At 35.8% G+C, this 21,248-nt stretch overlaps 1 protein-coding gene across 3 annotated transcripts in view; it reads left to right on the top strand.

The window, feature by feature from the left end:
- The window catches only part of GRM5 (glutamate metabotropic receptor 5), a 530,405-nt gene that overhangs the window by 191,789 nt on the left and 317,368 nt on the right, over positions 1-21,248 (top strand). For all 3 annotated transcript variants that reach the window (XM_045071440.1, XM_045071437.1, XM_045071438.1), the window contains exon 3: positions 17,072-17,321. In XM_045071440.1, the coding sequence (XP_044927375.1) occupies positions 17,072-17,321 (250 nt within the window). The remainder of the gene's footprint in view (positions 1-17,071; positions 17,322-21,248) is intronic.

Genomic DNA, 21,248 nt, shown 5'->3' with positions numbered 1-21,248 from the left:
TAGTATACACCATATTGACTGTAGTTAGCAATACTATATTGTATACTTGAAGGTGGCTAAGAGAGTAGATCTTAAATATTCTCACTGAAAAAAACAAAAGCAACTATGTGAGGTGATGGATATGTTACCTAGCTTTGTTGCTGTAGTCATGTAATAACATATATGCATGTCCAGTCATCACATTTGCACCTTAAATTTACACAGTGTTACATGTCAATTATACATTTGTAAACCTGGGGGGGAAAGTCAGTACTTGTTTTCTAAAATAAATTTATTCAACAAATACTTAGGCTTCCCAGACTGTGGACAAAAGGAGTAACTAAGATGTAACCTCTTTTAGCTGATTAGTTCACAGTTTCTTAGGTAATGACACATAAATAATTGTAATAAAACAAGAAAAATCCTGTGATGTTGGAGTGGAGGTGGGCAGGAAGGGCACAGCAGAGAGTATCAATTTAGAACTAGAGAGTTAGAGAGTTATGTCACTTTCAGCTGGGTTTTGAAGGATGAGCCAAAATTAGCTACACAGAAGAGTATTTTAGGAAAAAGGAGTTTGTGTGAAATTTGGAGATGTGAAAAATCATGGTGTATTTGGTGATCTGTTTATTCTTTGGTATGGCTAACACATGTGCTATGTACATAAAGAAAATGTAGACAGTGAGTCTAGAGAAAAGATTAGATACTAGATAATTTTTAAAAATCTGGACAGTATAAAGTATTCTTAAGAGATTTAGATTCTACCCTGAAATATATAGAAGGTCAATCTTCTCTGAATGTATAATTCAGTACTTTCTAATAAGGATATAATGAGTATATAATTTTATGTGGGTGATTGTGAGAAAGGGTAAAAAGAAACAAGTGACATTAATTTTAAAAATGCATTTTATCTAGCCCAGTACATCCCAAATTTTATCACTTCAACATGTAATCAAATTACAAAATATTAATGATGTTTTTAACAATCTTTTTTTTCATACTGAGTCTTTGAAGTCTATTTTGTTTTATTGTGGCTAGAATATCTTAACTTGAATTAGTCATATGTCAAATGCTTAATAGCTACATGTGGCCAATGGCCACCATGTTGGACAGCAGAGGTCTGTACTACAGAAGACAGTTCCCAAGACCATAATGCTAAACACAGACAGTGTGGTTGACCCCCTCTGAATAAAGCTCATTTGGCCACAACACCACAGGCATGGCACTGCATTCCAGCTCTTTCTACTCATTGCTCAGTCCTGCGGTAAATGATGCGCCAGGCAGATATTTTCAAACTGAGTCTCTGCTGTCTGTATTGTGGGAGTTACAGTACTTCCAGAGAGAATCCAGCAGCCGCAGAAGCCAAACAGCACAGATGTAAACTGGAGAAGATAGTGGCAGGCCAGGGAGTGGCTGTCAGAGAAGTTGCTTCTTTTTAGCAAAGTCTGTCAAGCTTGAATGGCTTTGGCTGTGCTGCTGAGATTTTCGGCCTTTCACTGAGATGGGAGAGTTTCCGGGTTGTCATTAGATCCAGTTAGAATCCAGGATCAGAGGTGACTTGCCAGCTAAAACAGGCAAAATGAATAGCTCACCAACCCTCCCGACCCATTGACACACAGTTCTATATAGAGGTTTGTCCTTTCTGTGGATACAGAATCACTCTTAATGAGACATGCACTGCAGGCTTTAGCTGTGAAGTTGACAGCTTACAAAGAAAGAAGGAAGTTGAATTCTGGAGGGTTAGAGCAGGAATCTGGGTCACCGCTTCTCTCTCAACTTTATTTTCCTTTAAGAAGAAGAGCCAAGAAAGAAATGAGTCAACCACTCCACTGTTTTTGAGCAGATTAATAAAAGTGATTTTTTTTTCATTTTACAGATCTCAATTTAAGCTATATTCACAAGGTAAAAATTAAAAACACTGCAATATTTTTAATAGCAATATTAGTTTTTTCTCTTCTTCTGTCCCTCTGAAGTCCCAGCAGAGATTCCTTTCCTGGTAAAGATTTTGCTAAGTAACAATGACAGATGATATGGCATATCTCTTTCCAAAGCCCCCTCTTATTTTACAGGCCTTTGTCTATAGAGAAGTTATAATTAAACATTGTATATTTTGTACAAAGAAGGCTTTGATGTTTAAACATCAGTTCTCAGCAGTGACACAGATTGGATCATTTAGTGCTAAATCATATATGTCTATCATATTTGTAGTAACTAGGAAAAACTTATTTATTAAATAATGTATGTTTGCTGAGATGAATTCTATTCAGCAGTATTGGGTATTGGTTTCACATGAAATGTTTAGTGGTGGGTAAATGATTTTAGAAGAACCACAGAACTAAATGACCAACTCTCCCTTAGTGTTTTAAGGATATAATATATAGGAGGAAGGAAGCATAGGCTTTGAAATATGACATGAATCTATCAATTATTTGGCAAATTCTCTTAGCATAAACTCCTTATTTATAACATGTAAGAAATAATAGCTACCTCAAAGGATTTGTGGGTTTAAATAGTGATTAATAAATTATTAGTAGTCTTATTATTTGAAATGACCAATAATATTATTACTAACCTTTTACCAATTAATTCTACAGAATCTAGATTGATGATAATGATACTGATGATGATAGAAACTGTCATGTATTGAGTGCTTATTCTGCCCCATGTCCTGGGCTCAGCCCTTCTTCTAAGGGACCCCTATCAGAAAATAAAACTTGTCCTTTGATTTCCACATTCTCTTCCAATTACCACCATACCTCTTTGTTTCTCTTCACTGCCAAATGTCTCAAAATTTTGTATATAAATATGCAGTACTCATTCTCTTACTCCCATTCACATACAACCTGCTTCTATATGTCTTTTATTATATGGCTAAAATCAGTGATTTTTTTCACCATGCATCTTACTTTACTATTTATACAGTTAATGTACAAAAGAAAATAAAAGCATCTTATTATCTTGGCTCCTATGACAACACATTGTCTTGGTTTCTTCTTCTTCATTGTCTATGTCAACTTCTCCTTCTCAATTAATGCATAAATATTTGAATGTTTTAGGATATAATCAGATCCCTCTTCTCTTCATATCCTATAGTTGCAGTTCTTAATGTTGCTGTCCATATTCCGATGATACCAAATAGTTCCAATTTAGACTTCTATTCTCTGAGCCAGAATGTCCTTATTCAGTTTTCTATTTGGCATTCCTACTTAGCTATTTCAAAGATATTTAAAAATAAATTCTAAAACTTGATCTTCTTTTTTTTCTAAATTTGGTTCCCTTTCAGTTTTCTCTATCTCCGTTCAACCGAATTATATGGATTAGAGTTACTGAAGGGAGCGTATCTCACAACTTTTGATTCTAAGGCTCAGCAGCTTACAGTACAGAACCACAGGTGGGACTCAGAATTGTTGTACTTCACATCTGTGGCAGCTATAACTCTTATGTATTCTTCTTCCCTTGGTGTGATTTCATGTCCTCTGCTGTGTATGGATTTATACAGTCAACTTGTATCTTTGCTTGCTATTTACTTACTTATTTATATTTTATTTATTTATTACAGAAAGAGTAAGAACAAGCACAAGCAGGGGCAGTGACAGGCAGAGGGAGAAGCAGGCTCTCCCCTCCAACCATGCCACCCTTGAGCAAGAAGCCTGATGCATGGGTCTTGATCCCAGGACCCTGGGATCATGACCTGAGCTGAAGGCAGACACTTCACTGACTGAGCCACCCAGGCATCCCATATCTTTGCTTTTAAGATCAATCTTCTTTTGCTAGCTTTTTTTCATGGTAGACAGTAGGAAAGTTCACCAAAATAGTATACTGCTCAGCAATTGCTTGGTACATACTATTCTGACAATATTCAATAGCCCTGGTTTGTATTCCCATAAATAATATTATATATACATATATATCACATATATTATATATATTTCAAAATCCAAGTTACTAAGTTATGTCACAATAGTCATTTTTTCCTGCTGAATTTACTATTAGAATATTGCTCAAATGTTGCTTATATAATCCATGCCTAGAGTAATGCCTAAAGTGATTCTGCTAAATGAGATCCTTCTAGTACCTTCAATAATAAAGCACTCTGGATCATATCTAAAAATGTCATACCTCACATTGAATGCTGTGTTATATGGGTCATGGCATAGACACACTCCAGGGTAGGATTTGAAATAATTGGTCCATTGGAAATCTGTTTGTTAGCCAAGGTTTTCATATCAAAGGCATTTATTACAATAATCCATGGAACCATAATGAGTGTATATGATAGATGATAATAATGTTTTATGTAATTCAATCCTTTAGCTTTAGAAATCTTTCCATTAATAATATTTCCAGCATCCCAAACATCTAAATCTCATTTCTATAGGCTTATTTAGGGACACTTAACTTCTTTCTTTTCATTGAACAAAAATATGTACATCTATTGTTTTTGTTGTGAGAATATAAATACCTACTTTGAAGAACATAATTGTCTAGTAGTAAGAGACAAATATAAATGAGTGCAATATAGAGTTTGAAATTGTTATACTCATTGCACAGATGGCTATAATGGGGAGAAGACATAGTTTTTAAAAAGAGGAACATCTGTACAAAAGAGATATTAATACAATGAGAAGAGTGGTTTGTCTCCCTGGCTTTTTTCCCTTCTTAGCTGTTTTAGTTAACCACTGGTTTAACTAAGGCATAGCCCATTCAATAAGGGCAGTTTTAGCTAAAAACCCTTGACGAACATTTATGGCCCCATGAAAGGGAAGGAAGTGGTGTTTGGGCACTGATTTATTGATCCCATTCATACATAGTCTGGGGGATGGTACTATCCTAGGCAGTAGCTCCCATGAGAAATTGCAGCGTTTTCCTTCACTAGTAGTTGTCAATAAAGAATACACTATTTATAATAGTAATAGGATGTTGGTAGTAGAAGCAAATGAGAATATTTTTAAACTACTATTTATATTGAGAATCTTCATTTCCATTTTGGAAAATGATCATTTGGGCCAACTAAAAGGAAAAATTAAAGTTCTAATGTGGACTTTTTTTAGCATCTGCTTGATGATCATATTTGAACAAATAAACATACTTTCCTAAAATTTTACTCTTTACCTATCTTTCTGACCACCTTTTCTGTTCAAGAACCTGAGTTTCTATTGTGTGGTGATACGTTTAAATGGATTTACTAACTTCAAGGGGCTTGTGGTATTTGAAAGTAGGATATATAATATATCCAAAATATAAGTAAGTATGTACAGCATGTATATACTTTATATACTTACATAAACATATATAACATAGAATACAGAATATGTATTATAATTGAGCCGAATACAATGTAATACCCAAATAACACCACAACTCATTATCTGACTCGAGGAACTCTCCTTGGAAATCTCATGATAAAACACATATATGAAGTGGGTTGTATTTTCTTAAGGAAAAAATTTTAATATCTTGGATTGGATTTTAACAAAATTCTCAATATAAAAAAAATCATTAGTGTGATCAGCCTTGTCATAACGATGAAGGAACCGTAATTAGAAATTTCTCTAACAATCACAAGTAACAAAACTTATCTCTTCATATTATAAAATTAGATCAATAGCTGAAATAGGTAAATATCGAGAGTCTACCATCTGCTACTGTCAAACCTGTATTTCATTATTTCATTAATGTCTATTAAATGAATAGGCCACCCTGTTCCTTGTAGGGAAATTTTTGAAAACCATGGTGGAGTAGGTCAGTTTAGTTCCACAAACATTTGCTGGGTGGTGCCATGGAGAATGTGGTCTATTTCCTAAATAAGTTTACAGTCTGGTCATTTGAATTGGACCAGGAAGAATGGGTAAGATTTCAACATGGAGACAGGGGGAAAGGGTATTCAGGGTGGAAAGAACAACATGAAAAAAAGTAAATAACTGGGAATGAGTGGGGACATCCAAAGGACATATGGAAGAGCATAGTAAGAAATAAGACCCCCAAATATAATATTTGGTAAAGTTTTGAAGAAAGATAGGAAATGGTAAGAGATTGTACATGACCACATAAACTTCAGTGGAAAAAAAAAGATGGTCTGATGGAGAAAAAGAAATAAATATCAAAGAAAAGTATTTTAGTATTTTTAGTATAATTCTATTAATTTAATTTTTATTCTTATGATCACTTCCCTAATACAGACAAAATTTCTAAATATGAACCATATTCTGAGTGTACATTTTACTAGAAAAATCTCTCATTTACTAGATATATATATATATCTTACATATGTTCCTATACTTAATTATCGTTATCTGAAAGTATGTTTAAGCCACAGTAATAATTGTAAATGGGATCAACTCCTTAATTTCTTTCTTCTATCTTCCTCCTGGTATATAGAAATGCAACTGATTTCTGTGCACTGATTTTATATCCTGACACTTCACTGAATTCCTATATGAATTCCAACAGTTTTAGAGTGGAGTCTTTTGGGTTTTCCACATAAAGTATCATATCATCCACAAGGAGTGACAGTTTGACGACTTCTTTGCTGATTCAGATGCCTTTTATCTCTTTTTGTTGTCTGATTGCTGAGGCTAGGACTTCTAGTACTATGCTGTATAGCAGTGGTGTTAGTGGACAGCCCTGCCATGTTCCTGACCTTAGGGAAAAAGCTCTCAGTTTTTCCCCATTGAAAATAATATTCACTGTGGGTTTTTTGTAGATGGCTTTTATGATATTGAGGTGTGTGCCCTCTATCCCAATACTCTGAAGAGTTTTGATAAAGAAAAGATGCTTTACTTTGTTAAATGCTTTTTTTTTTTTTTTTTTTTTAGTATCTATTGAGAGTATCCTATGGTTCTTGTTCTTTCTTTTATTCATGTATTGTATCACATTGATTGATTTGTGGATGTTGAACCAACCTTGCAGCCAAAATCTCACTTGGTCATGGTGAATAATCCTTTTAATGTATTGTTGGATCCTATTGGCTAGTATTTTGGTGAGAATTTTCACATCTGTGTTCATCAAGGATATTGGTTGTAATTCTCCTTTGTGATGGGGTCTTTGGTTTTGGGATCAAGGTAATGCCGGCCTCATAAAATGAATTTGGAAGTTTTCCTTTCATTTCTATTTTTTGGTACAGTTTCAGGAGAATAGGTATTAATTCTTCTTTAAATGTTTGGTAGAATTCCCCTGGGGAGCTCTCTGGCCCTGGGCTCTTGTTTGTTGGGAGATTTTTGATGACTGTTTCAATCTCCTTACTAGTTACGGGTCTGTTCAGGTTTTCTATTTCTTCCTGGTTCAGTTTTTGTAGTCTATATGTCTCTAGGAATGAATCCATTTCTTCCAGATTGTCAAATTTGCTGGCATGTAGTTGCTTGTAATATGTTCGTATAATTGTATTTCTTTGGTGTTGGTTGTGATTTCTCCTCTTTCATTTATGATTTTATTAATTTGGGTCCTTTCTCTTTTCTTCTTGGTAAGTCTTGCCAAGGGGTTATCAATCTTATTAATTCTTTTGAAGAACCAGCACCTAGTTGCCTTGGTTTGTTCTACCGTTCTTTTGGTTTCTATTTCATTGATTTCTGCTCTGATCTTCATTATTTCTCTTCTGTTGTGTTTAGGCTTTCTTTGCTGTTCTTTCTCCAGCTCCTTTAGGTGTAGGGTTAGGTTGTGTATTTGAGACCTTTCTTGTTTCTTGAGAAAGTCTTGTATTGCTATATACTTTGCTCTCAAGACTGCATTTGTTGTATCCAAAAGATTTTGAACTGTTGTGTTTTCATTTTCCTTTCATTCGAAGAATTCTTTTTAATCTATCTTTAATTTCCTGGTTGACCCATTCATTCTTTAGTAGGATGCTCTTTAGCCTTCATGTGTTTGAGTTCTTTCCAACTTTCCTCTTATTGTTGAGTGCTAGTTTCAACACACAATGGTTTGAAAATATGCAAGGAGTGATCCCAATCTTTTGGTACTGGTTGAGACCCAATTTGTGACCTGCCGGTCCAGCCAGAGAACAACACCTGAAAGTAGGGCTGGGAGATTTAAGGAAAAGAGAGAGAGACAAAGCGGGCTCAGGAGGACTACTCCATCTCAGGCGAGTAGCAACTTTATTTCTTCATGTAACCACTTTTATACAGCTTCAGCACAATGCTGGTATCAATACTCAATCATATACATCAGTGAAAAATGAGTCAGGCAGGATGTTAACAAGCTATTAACCTCCAGACTTTTGTAATAATCTTAAGGTTTCAAGAATGTGTTTTTTCTCAAGATAAGTCACAAGTGAATCACATAAAACTACGCAGATGTTATTTTCACCCTGAATAGCCTTTCAGAGTCAAGCCACGTGAGCATCCCCGCTGGACTTGCTCCAAGTTCCCTTGGCACACAAGGACGTCCCCAAGTGTGTCCAAGTTCACTTCTTATCCAGGCTTCCAGAGCCATAACAACGCAAACAGTTCCCAACAGTGACCGAGGATGTGATCTATTCTGGAGAAAGTTCCATGTGCACTAGAGAAGAGTGTGTGTTCTGTTGTTTTGGGATGGAATGTTCTAAATATATCTGTGATGCCCATCTGGTCCAGTGTGTCATTTAAAGCCTTTATTTCCTTATGGATCTTTTGCTTAGATGATCTGTCCATTTCAGTGAGGGGGGTGTCCCCTACTATTATTGTATTATTGTTGATGTGTTCATTTGATTTTGTTATTAATTCCTTTATGTAATTGGCTGCTCCCATGTTAGGGGCATAGATATTTAAAATTGTTAGATCTTGTTGGGCAGACTCTTTAAGTGTGATATAGTGTCCTTCCTCATCACTTATTATGGTCTTTGACTTAAAATTGAATATATCTGATATAAGGATTGCTACCCCAACTTTCTTTTGATGTCCATTAGCATGGTAAATTGTTTTCTATCCCCTCAATTTAGATCTGGAGGTGTCTTTGAGTCTAAAAAGAGCTTCTTGGAGGCAGTAAATCGATGGTCTTGTTTTTTTATCCATTCTGATACCCTGTGTTTTTGATTGAGGCATTTAGCCCATTTATATTCAGGGTGACTATTGAAAGTTATGCATTTAGTGCCATTGTATTACCTGTAAGGTGACAGTTGCTGTATATTGTCTCTGTTCCATTCTGGTCTGTTACTTTTAAGCTCTCTCTTTGATTAGAGGACCCTTTCGATATTTCCTGTAGGGCTGGTTTGATGTTTGCAAATTCTTTTAGTTTTTGTTTGTCCTGGAAGCTTTTTATCTCTCCTTCTATTTTAATTGGCAGGCTAGCTAGATATAATATTCTTGGCTGCATATTTTTCCAATTTAGTGCTCTGAATATATCATGTCAGTCCTTTCTGGCCTAACAGATCTCTGTGGATGGGTCTGCTGCCAATCTAATATTTCTACCATTGCATGTTACAGACCTTTTGTCCCAAACTGCTTTCAGGATTTTCTCTTGAAAATCTAGGTCACTGAGACCTGTAAGTTTTACTATTAGATGACAAGGTGTGGTCCTATTCTTTATTGATTTTGAGTGGGGTTTTCTGTGCCTCCTGGATTTTGATGCCTGTTCCCTTAGCCAAATTAGAGAAATTCTCTTCTTTAATTTGCTCCAAAATACCTTCTGCCTCTTTCTCTTTCTTCATCTTCTGGGATCCCAATTATTCTAATATAATTCTGTCTTATGATATCAATTATCTCTCAAATTCTCCCCTCATTTTCCAGTAGTTGTTTGTCTCTTTTACTCAGTTTCTTTATTCTCCATCATTTTGCTTCTATGTCACTAATTTTCTCTTCCTTTGTCATTTATCCTAGCCTAGCATTTTTTATTGCACCTCAGTAATAACTTTTTTAAAATTTCAACTTGGTTAGTTTTAGCTCTTTTATCTCTCCAGAAAGGAATTTTATTTCTCCAGAGAGGGATTTTATGAAATTTTCCATGCTTTTTTCAAGGCCAGCTAGCACCTTGATAATCATCATTCTGAACTCTAGTTCTGATGTATTACTAATGTCCATGTTGATTAAGTCCCTAGCCATTGGTACAGCCTCTTGCTCCTTTGTGTGTGTGTGTGTGTGTGTGTGGTGAGTTTTTCTGCCTTGTCATTTTATCCAGATAAGAATAGATGAATGAGAGAACAAAATACCAAAAAGGTAGCAATGACTCCAGAAAAATATACACTAAACAAATCAGAAGAGACCCAAAACCAGGGAAGAAAAAGGGTAGGAGAATATTCATATATATATATATATATATATATATATATATATATACCTTTTGTCCCAAACTGCTTTCAGGATTTTCTCTTGAAAATCTAGGTCACTGAGACCTGTAAGTTTTACTATTAGATGACAAGGTGTGGTCCTATTCTTTATTGATTTTGAGTGGGGTTTTCTGTGCCTCCTGGATTTTATATATATGTATATATATATATACATATATATAAAACTGGTAATAGAAGAGAGCCACACACTTGATTTTGGGTGTACCTTGGTCTTTTAGAAGAAACTACCTCCCAAAATTTTAAAGAAAGAAAAACATCTATATACAAAAAATAAGGGTAAACACAATGAAGATGTAGAATATGAATGTAAAGTTAAAAATTTTAAAAGATTCTAAAAAGGAATTAATAAGAAGTTGGCTGAAAAAAGAAAAAAAAAGAGGAAAGAATGTGATCAGGCTGGAGACTAGAACAAAGCCATGTGCTAAGTTTAGGGTATCTTTTAAGCTATTAGAAGAAATTGTATCCCAAAATTTTAAAGAAAAAAAACCTATCTGTATACAAAAAATAAGGTTAAACACAGTGAGGGGACAAAATATGAATATAACAATGAAAATTTTAAAAAGATTTTTAAAAAGTTATTGGCAAGATAAAATATGTTAAAATGTTAAAATAGGAAAGAGGAAAAATTTCAAAAAATAGAGTAAGAAAAAAATAAAATTAAAAAAATTAACTTTGAATGACTTGAGAATCATGGAAATAAAGCTATGAATTTTATGTGTTGCATTCCCCTAGCTCTGGAGTTTCACACTTCTCATTGATTATTGAAGTTGGTCTTGGCTGGATGTTCTTGCTGAATTACACCACACTTGCTAGGTGCCAGGCTAAGCAATCTGCTCAGGTTCGCTTAGCTTTTGTTCCCTGACCACTTTCCATACAGCTCTGGAGGACAGGAATGAACATGGCAGCCTCCCAATCTCCAACTCAACGAGAGCCGAGAGCTCAGGACCCCATTTCTCAATGCACCCTTACAGAAAAGCAGTCAATCCCTCCCATCTCCCTGGTCTCCGGCCACATTCTGTGCTCACCCAGCCTGTGACTGAGCATTTCTATCTCTGGTGCATAGTCCCATTTAGAGTCTCCAAACCCAGCAGATTCCTGCTGCAAACTCCTGTGCTGCTCCTCCCAAAGGAGGAAGGAAGGTTTCTCTCTGGATCTGCACTCCAAGAGCAGTGGCCCAGCTGTGCCTTTGAACACAGTACAAGGTAACCCAGAGCTGAGAGCTCACTCCTCAGCTCCATCTCTGTATTCTCTATATTCAGCTTCCCCACTCCAATACCTGGCAGCTCTGCCACACTCAGACACCCCTGGCCTTTCTGTGACCCCATGGGTCCTGAAACCACACTGTCCCCGGGAGTGCTTCACCCCCGCTTAACCTCTGGAGCAATGTGCCTCAGTGGAGCAGACTTCTAAAAGTTCCAATTTTGTGCTCCACTGCTCTTTCACTTGATGGGATCTGGCCCCTCCCCCCATGGTCTATCTTCCCAAATGTTGCCTGAGATTCACTTCTCCACACGTCCTACCTTCTGGAAAGTGGTCGATTTTCTGTTCCTTGAATTGCTTCTCTTCTTCTCTTCTCTCTCCTGTTGAGTTGGTAGCTGTTCAGAATGGTCTAATAACTATCTAGCTGAACTCCTGGGACTTGATGATTTAGGTCTCCTGCTCCTCTGCCATCTTGTTCCTCCCTCACCAATTTTTTTTTATTAACATATAATGTATTATTTACTCCAGAGGTACATGTCTGTGAATCATCAGCCTTACACATTTCACAGTACTCACCATAACACATACCCTCCCTAATGTCCATAATGCAGCCATCCTAACCCTCCTACCCCCACTCCCCAGCAACCTCAGTTAGTTTTGTGAGATTAAGAGTATTTTATAGTTTGTCTTCCTCCCACTCCCATCTTGTCTATTTTTTTTCCCTCTGTACCTCCCACAACCCCCAACAATGCCTCTGAAATTCCTCATATCAGAGAGATCAAATGATAATTTTCTTTCTCTGATTGGCTTATTTCAATATGCTTTTTTTTTAATGCCTACTTTTTAATTTATGGAAAATAAGCATCTCTTAATTTATGTATCATCCCTTAAATATAATCCTATTTTAGATTAGTCTCTTACTTTTTTAGATTAAAATAATTCATCTTTTGTTTTCTATGTATCTTGACTTCCAAATTGTACATGAAGGATTTTAACACCTCAGCTCTCCCAGCTTCTGTCTCTCAATTTATCATCTTTTCCTTTCATTTTTTTGTAAAGGTTGTTAAGATTTATTTCTATTGCATAATGAGTTTTTTGCTTTGTCCCTATGTGGATTCATAAAGCTGAAAAAAAGGAAATGGCATTTGCATTGTTTCAGTAAAGCCTTGATTACATTTTTCCCCACAATTCCGAATCACTAGCCCTCTGCTATTTAGAAAAGAGTGTCTGATGGATTCCTTCCTGCTTTTACCAGTTGGTTAAAATGAAGCCACAGGCTAGTATCATATTTTACACTGTACCTTCCTTTATCATTTTTGTTTCCCTGTTGGAAAAATTAATCTTTGTTTCCTCAGCTTTTTCTCATCTTATACATTGCTTGAAATCTATTTCATTTCCTATGAGAAACTAATGAACTTTCAGTAGTTTATTCTTTATTTTTAAATGTGTAATTCCAATCTTTATATCAACTACTGAAAGATCTCAACACTGAATTTAGGCTTCCTAGTTTTATTAGAATACATGCTCCCATTTTTAATTCTCATCCTATCATGACTTTTATTAAATCAAAATTATTCTGCAGAATTTTTACATTGCACATATATTAAAACTGTTCCCTCTTTTAAATTTAAAGTGTATGGCTTAGGCTTTGTTATAAGAAAATAATATTTCCCCAACTAGTTTAAGTTTATTTTTCAATCCAGTGTTCAGTATTAATGCCTTTTGCTCCATTATTTGTCTTACATGCTTCAGGAGAGAGCAGTTTCACTGTATCTAGAACATTTAGTGCCAATAGGTACAATTAATTGGGTTCAGGCTACCTACCAAATATTTTATATGTTTAACATATATATTATTTTAGAGTAGCTATTATAACTATATATAGTATTCATAAATGTTATATATACTATTACATAATAGTATATATAATTAATTATAGAACATATTAATATATATTATAATAATCATAAACATTTATTATAATTTAAACTAGATATAATACTTAACATTATATAATATACAAAATACTCATATATTAAGCAGATTTTCAGGTGAAAAAGCTAGATTTAGAGAGACTATCCAAGCAGAACTAGAACTCAGATCACTCTAATAACAAGATTCTCTCTCTATTACAAGCTGCTTCTGTATAACTTACTGCTTAAACAAAAATAATGTTAAAGTTGTTGGGAGAGGAGCTAAAGATTATGAATTCCTCAGTTGTTTTTTTTTCTTATTTATCTGCAAATAAATTGAGAATTTTTATCATTGCCATCACAATCACTATGTACCTAATTTCAAATTATTTATTCAAACACCCCAGTACTAATGAAAGCATTAAGTGCAAGACAGTCAGTTGGAAAATAGAGTTGGCTAAAAATAAAACAGAAAATAATACATTACTCAGATTAGTATAAAACTAGTAATTTAGGCCCCTGGGTATGTTTTTCAGAGGGGGTCCTTTAAACTTTGTTAATTGCAAAATAACTACATTGCCCATTTTCCATCATCATAGAGGATTCTTGTTATTTTATTTCTGGATTTTTCTCCAAGGGAAAAAAAAAAAAAAAAAGAAAGAGGCAGCTGGCCCATCAGGTTTTTTGGCTAGAACTTAAGCCATCCTGTTCTGCTTTGCACTTTACAGTTTGTTCAAGAAGATAAAACCACATAAAAACCCATGCTCAAAGTCCAAGGATCTCATTTCCAACAAGAGGATCTCATTACCTGCTCTAGGTGGAACATACACAGGGTCGGCAGTGAGATATTATATGTTCAAACCAAGACTTGGCCACCTACTTGCTAAATGGGAACTTCAGTTTTATCAGTTATGCTTGGAAGATAATACCCCCTCTATCATAGAGTTGGTGTAAGGAGCATGAGCTAATCTATATGAAATGACTTTAAAAATCAAAATGTTATACAGGTATACTGATTTATAAATGACCTCTATTAGAGTCATATATTGAAACTGATGCAACCAAATGCCTCTTACATCCTTATTCATTGAAGATGTCTTCCTGATGAAATTCCCATTCCTCGGTCTTCCTTAGATGCTCCATAGCATGCTTGTCTTGTAATAGGCTCCTATATTCCTTTTTATTATTATTATTATTTTTATTAAATTGATTTATTTATTTTCAGAAAAACAGTATTCATTATTTTTTCACCACACCCAGTGCTCCATGCAATCCGTGCCCTCTATAATACCCACCACCTAGTACCCCAACCTCCTACCCCCCTGCCACTTCAAACCCCTCAGATTGTTTTTCAGAGTCCATAGTCTCTCATGATTCATCTCCCCTTCCAATTTACCCCAACTTCCTTCTCCTAACACCCCTTGTCCTCCATGATATTTGTTATGCTCCACAACTAAGTGAAACCATATGATAATTGACTCTCTCTGCTTGACTTATTTCGCTCAGCATAATCTCTTCCAGTCCTACCCATGTTGCTACAAAAGTTGGGTATTCGTCCTTTCTGATGGAGGCATAATACTCCATAGTGTATATGGACCACATCTTCCTTATCCATTCATCCGTTGAAGGGCATCTTTGTTCTTTCCATAGTTTGGCGACCGTGGCCATTGCTGCTATAAACATTGGGGTACAGATGGCCCTTCTTTTCACAACATCTGTATCTTTGGGGTAAATACCCAGGAGTGCAATTGCAGGGTCATAGGGAAGTTCTATTTTTAATTTCTTGAGGAATCTCCACATTGTTCTCCCAAGAGGCTGCACCAACTTGCATTCCCACCAACAGTGTAAGAGGGTTCCCCTTTCTCCAAATCCTCTCCAACACATGTTGTTTCCTGTCTTGCTAATTTTGGCCATTCTAACTGGTGTAAGGTGATATCTCAATGTGGTTTTAATTTGAATCTCCCTGAGGGCTAGTGATGATGAACATTTTTTCATGTGTCTGATAGCCATTTGTATGTCTTGCTTGGAGAAATGTCTGTTCATATCTTCTGCCCATTTTTTGATATGTTTGCCTGTTTCGTGTGTGTTGAGTTTGAGGAGTTCATTATAGATCCTGGATATCAACCTTTTGTCTGTACTGTCATTTGCAAATATCTTCTCCCATTCTGTGGGTTGCCTCTTTGTTTTTTTGACTGTTTCCTTTGCTGTGCAGAAGGTTTTGATTTTGATGAAGTCCCAAAAGTTTATTTTCGTTTTTGTTTCCTTTGCCTTTGGAGACATATCTTGAAAGAAGTTGCTGTGGCTGATATCGAACAGATTACTGCCTATGTTCTCCTCTAGGAGTCTGATGGATTCCTGTTTCACGTTGAGGTCTTTTATCCATTTTGAGTTTATCTCTGTGTACGGTGTAAGAGAATGGTCGAGTTTCATTCTTCTACATATAGCTGTCCAGTTTTCCCAGCACCATTTATTGAAGAGACTGACTTTTTTCCACTGTATATTTTTTCCTGTTTTGTCAAATATTAATTGACCATAGATTTGAGGGTCCATATCTGGGCTCTCTACTCTGCTCCTGTATTCTTTAAATCATTCCCCCCTACCCACCTAATCTTTTGGAAACTCAGAAAATGAGTCTGGTATGATTTATAGAGCCTTAAGAGGCTCTGAAAATATCTAAAATGAAAGTATCATGACCTTTAAATAGGAAAAAGAAATGTAGATATAATTGAACTTTTGAGTCTTCCAAAAGTCAGCCATGGACAAGTGGAGGAAGCAGAATCAGAATCTGCATTCTCAGAACTGAGAATGTAGTATAGAATTCCACCTCTGAGTATGTAACTTTGGGCAGGTGTAAACCCAACTGCTTCATCTGTTTTCTTATCTGCAAAATGGAATTTATAATGCATACCTCAGTATATTCTTGTGAGAGTTAAATAAGATCACATCTGTAAAGGTTTTGATACACTTCCTGGCATACAAGTTGATTATCAGTATTGATCACAACTTCTCATTAATTTAAAAGACCACCATCAGTCCTTAGGCTCCCCAGGTTTGTAGAAAACTTTGGAATTACTCTCCCAAATCACTAACTTCCCTATGATTGTACAAAGTGAAACTTCAAATGTTTCATTTGAAGCTTATGCATTTACCTGTGACAAAACTTGAATCTCAAGCAAGGATATGGAATTTTCAGTTAGGATAAAGCCGCAAATTCTTATGATTACTAATAGAATAAAATATGCATAATAGTATAATACATATAATGCATAATATAACACATGTTTTATTTGTACAATGGCATCTATACCATATTAAGTGTATATATTGTGTCTTTAAATACAGGGATCTGAACTGGTGGGATAAGATGAGCGAAGGAAAGGAAGATAGAATGAAAATATAGCAGATGAATGTCTTCCATCATCTCATACTAGAGTATGAGTTTTTTAAGTCAGAAGGGAAGCTGAATTTCTTCTCCTTTTTATACTATTTTGTCTTTCTCTCCTTAAAAACAGAATTTGCAGTTCAAGACATATATGTGTAATGTAGTTTCATTGTAAATTGCCTAAATGAACAAGTCAACGAAAGAGCAAAAATTCATTCAGATCTTCCAGCTCCAAGTTCAATACTACCAAGTGACCTTCATGCTTCCAGTGCTTCTGCATTCTTAATTGGTCCCATTGTACCCAGAACTGCCATCTCACTACTTCTCTGCTTATCTGTTTTCACACAGGCAACTATGGAGAGAGTGGGATGGAAGCTTTCAAAGATATGTCAGCCAAGGAAGGAATTTGCATCGCTCACTCTTACAAAATCTATAGCAATGCAGGGGAACAGAGCTTTGATAAACTGCTGAAGAAGCTCAGGAGTCACTTGCCCAAGGCCCGGGTGGTGGCCTGCTTCTGTGAAGGCATGACGGTGAGAGGTCTGCTGATGGCCATGAGGCGCCTGGGTCTAGCAGGTGAATTTCTGCTTCTGGGCAGGTGAGTGACAATGTCAAAATTCCATGAAGGTAATGCCAGGAATTTGGCAGAATCAAAGGTTATCTTCTTGTGCATAAGGACAGATGCTTTGGAAACTGCATCTGTGTGGTAGAAGTAGAACTTAAGTATCTCCGGAGCCTGGAGATAATCATGGAAAATAAGTAGATATGCCATGTGCTGATTAATGATGATAACAGTAATCAACACATGAAGGTGGTGAGTATGTAGGTCTTGAAAACAAAATGACTATAAGAAAATGAGATGGGTTCTTAGATACTTAGATCATTTCATAATTCCCTTGAGAAATAAGCATTTTTTCAGACTTTTTGAAATTGATTTTGAGAAAGGCTACCTAAACTTGTGTTATAACATAGAGTCATAGAATTTTGAGTTTGAAAGTGAGGAATTGCTTTAGGACTAATTTTTTAAAGCATTGGAAAATTGGCTCATTATTTACATTACAAAAGTGTTACTACATTGCCTGATCATCTACACTGTTGCCGGGCAAGTTTCTAAAACACTGACTTCTACTGGGACTGATTTTAATTATCTGGATAATCCACTTGATGGGTTCAGCTCAGCTCATTCCCTGCTGATGCTTTGAAGCAGTATATTTGAGTTCTCTAGAGAAGTGAGATATAATGGTGTATGTGTGTGTGAGAGAAAGAGAGAAAGGGCGAGAGAAAGAGAGAGAGGTGAGATGAGGTGAGGTGAGATGATACACCAGAAGACCCAGTGGTATAGTTCTGGTCTGAAAACCAACAGGCTTGGCATCCAAGAAGAGCCAATGTTTGGGTTCAAGTCTGAAGGCCAGAAAAGACCAACATCACAGGTCAAGCAATCATGCAGGAAGAGTTCCTTCTTACTTAGTCATTTTTGTTCTTCTCAGGTCTTTGGTAGATTGGATGAGGTCACTAACTAATGAGAACAATCTTCATTACTTAGTGTATTGATGCAAATGCTAATGTCATCCAGAAACACCTTCATAGACACACCCAAAATAAAGTTTAGCCAAGTATCTGGGCACCCCATGGCCCAGTAAGTGGTCACATGACATTAACCATCACAATTCGTAAAAGGACCTCAGTTTGACCATGTGAATGTAGTTTACTATTCTAGAACTTTAAAAAGTTTTATCATAGTACATCTTTTAAGTAGGCAGCCAATTTAAAAACTAGAGAAAACCTTTAGAACCCTTGCATCTTTCTCAATATTTCTGTCCAAAACAGAAAGCTAACTCACTTGTTATTAACTTTTGACGGCTCGTTAAAGAAAACATGCTTCCTTTATTTTCTAAATGCCTAACTGACCTTCTGCAATCAGACTTGGCTCCTGCTTGGCTACATTTTATGACAGCCATTTTATGTACCTAATGCTTTTCTGTCTGACCTGATGGCAGTAGATTGATGGGACTATTTTAGTATGAGGCCAACTATCCTTCATAAAAATGATATTGAGTGAGATTCTTTTTTCACTGATGTCATGCATTTTGTCTAAAATCATCCCTAGCTGGCAAGAGTGACGCACCAGTTAGTTTCATACAACCCAGAAGCACTCCCACTCTGGTATTAAATTCCAAAATGCAGTTACCACTGGGGTAAAAAGAAGAGGAAAGAAAGAAGCTGGCTTTAAATAGTCCTGTTTTTCTGGTGGGGCATGAGATTTTGTAGCTCCTATCTTCTGCCTTTGCCAACGTTAATAAGACAAATCAGCAGCATTTGTTTTCGAGCCCATATAATTTCTCAAGAAATAAATGCTTTTTGGTCACATGTACACAAGGAAAATAAGTAGGTATTCATGATATTTGCTATTTTCCATCTTAATTTTTGTTGCCAACAGCACCAAAAGGCCAAAATTCCATATCTATATAACATACATGCCCAATTTTAATAATGTTTTATATATATATATATATCTACAAATAAATTAAGATTTTATTTTTTGAGTAATCTCTACACCTGATGTGGGGTCAAACTTACAACCCCAAGATCATAAGTCACACACTCTACTGACTGAGCCAGCCAGATGCCATTATTTTATATATTGTAAAATTTATTTTGTATGCTATTTATAAGAAGTTCTCTCCACATCATTTGATTCATGCAATAATAGATTCATAACCTTTAATTAGATTTCTTAATCCCTTCATTCATCAGCTAAGAGTAATTCAGTATTTACTTGAGCACCAGTTCATTTCATCTTAGAGGAGTTTTGTTAGAAAAGTCTTCTTCCTCTTTTTTTTTTTCTTAAAGATTTTATTTATTCATCTGACAGAGAGATCACTAGCAGGGGGGACAATGGGGAGAGTGAGGGAGAAGCAGACTCCCCGCCCGAGCAGGGAGCCAGTTGCGGGGTTCGATCCCAGGACCATGGGATCATGACCTGAGCCGAAGGCAGATGCCTAAACATCTGAGCCACTCAGGCGCCCCTCTTCCTACTCTTCAAAAAAAAAAAAAAAAAAAGTCTGCCTGTAGTTTCCATCCCTTGGCTCATATTTTTGTCTTTGAAAGTCATGTGTGGTACTCTTGCAGATATTAATAATGGTGTGGTCATCCATTCCCTTTATCTTTTTGAAACATTCCTGCTTCTTCCTTTTCTACTTCTTCATGGTGAAATGACACTCTAGGTATTAATGAGACTATTTATCAAGATCATTTATGGGATCATTTATTAAATGTTTTCTGCCAATTACTACACTAAAGTCTGTACATTCATTGTTTTATGTATTCATTTGATAGATACTGACTGGCTACTATATGTTAAAAGGCTGGGGATGTATCTGTGAATAAAACAAGACAATACTTACCACCCTTATGGACATTACTGGTGGCAAGTTAGATAGAAGGTAGTAAGTGCTATAAAAAAAAATAAGTAAATCTAAGAATAACTTCATGTTGAGTACTATTATCTCCATTTTATAGGCAAGGACTCTAAGACTCAATTAATATTGAGTAATAGTAGGCTATATGGATGGAGGTATTGAAGAAAAAATTAAATATAAGTATGTGTAATTCTAGAAACTGAGCATTTAGTGCTGTGTTCTGTTATTTTTCAGGAAATTGAAAGTATTCCTAGTCATAAGAATGGAGATCTAGGGCAGTGAGCAGAAAAGTAAAATGTAGTAGTTATAAGAGAATTTAGCACATCTATTCACTCTCATTTTACAAATGAGGAAACTGATCACCCAAAAATTTGGGTAACATGGTTAAAGTCACACAAGAACCTGATTACCATAGTGCTTTTCTCTACTAGCCTATTTCCTGTAAATAGAAACAGTGGAGAAGTTGTCTGATAGCAAACTCCCAGTTCTTCACAGAACCTGAGTATATAAAGAAATTATCCTAGATAATTCAAATTTAAGTTAGCATTTTCATTTTAATGCTCCCTTCTAAAAATATAATTCACCCTATAATTCCTGTAGCTGACACGCAATGTTACATTAGTTTCAGGTGTACAAATTTGTGATTCACTGTATCTATGGGTTATGTTAAGTTCACCTTAGGTGCACCTATCATCTGTCACCATACAGTGCTATTACAATATCAATAACTATATTCTTTATGTTGTGCTCTTAATAATTTGAGATTATTTTATTGCATATATTCCCCCAGTCTCCATTTATGCTCCTTCCTTCCCCTACCCAACTCAGACCCAACTCAAGATGGTTTTTAGAAATTAGAGGTCAGCAGATGCCTGGGTGGCCCAATTAGTTAAGTGTCTGACTCTTGATTTCACTTCAGGTAATGATCTCAGGTTTGTGAGATTGAGCCCCCATCTGGCTATGCACGGGGTGTGAAGCCTGCTTAAGATTCTCTCTCTCCCTCTGCTCCTCCCCACCACTCACACATACATGCATGCTTGCTCTCTCTCTAAAAAAAAAAAAAAGAAAAGAAAAGAAAAGAAAAAATTTAAAGTCAAGGTTATGAG

Source organism: Mustela putorius, unplaced genomic scaffold, assembly GCF_011764305.1.
Source record: "Mustela putorius furo isolate JIRA1106 unplaced genomic scaffold, ASM1176430v1.1 tig00003987_pilon_pilon_pilon, whole genome shotgun sequence".
NCBI classification, from domain to species: Eukaryota; Metazoa; Chordata; class Mammalia; order Carnivora; family Mustelidae; genus Mustela; species Mustela putorius.
Note: the sequence above shows the minus strand (reverse complement) of the source record. Positions and strands in the feature narration are given on the sequence as shown.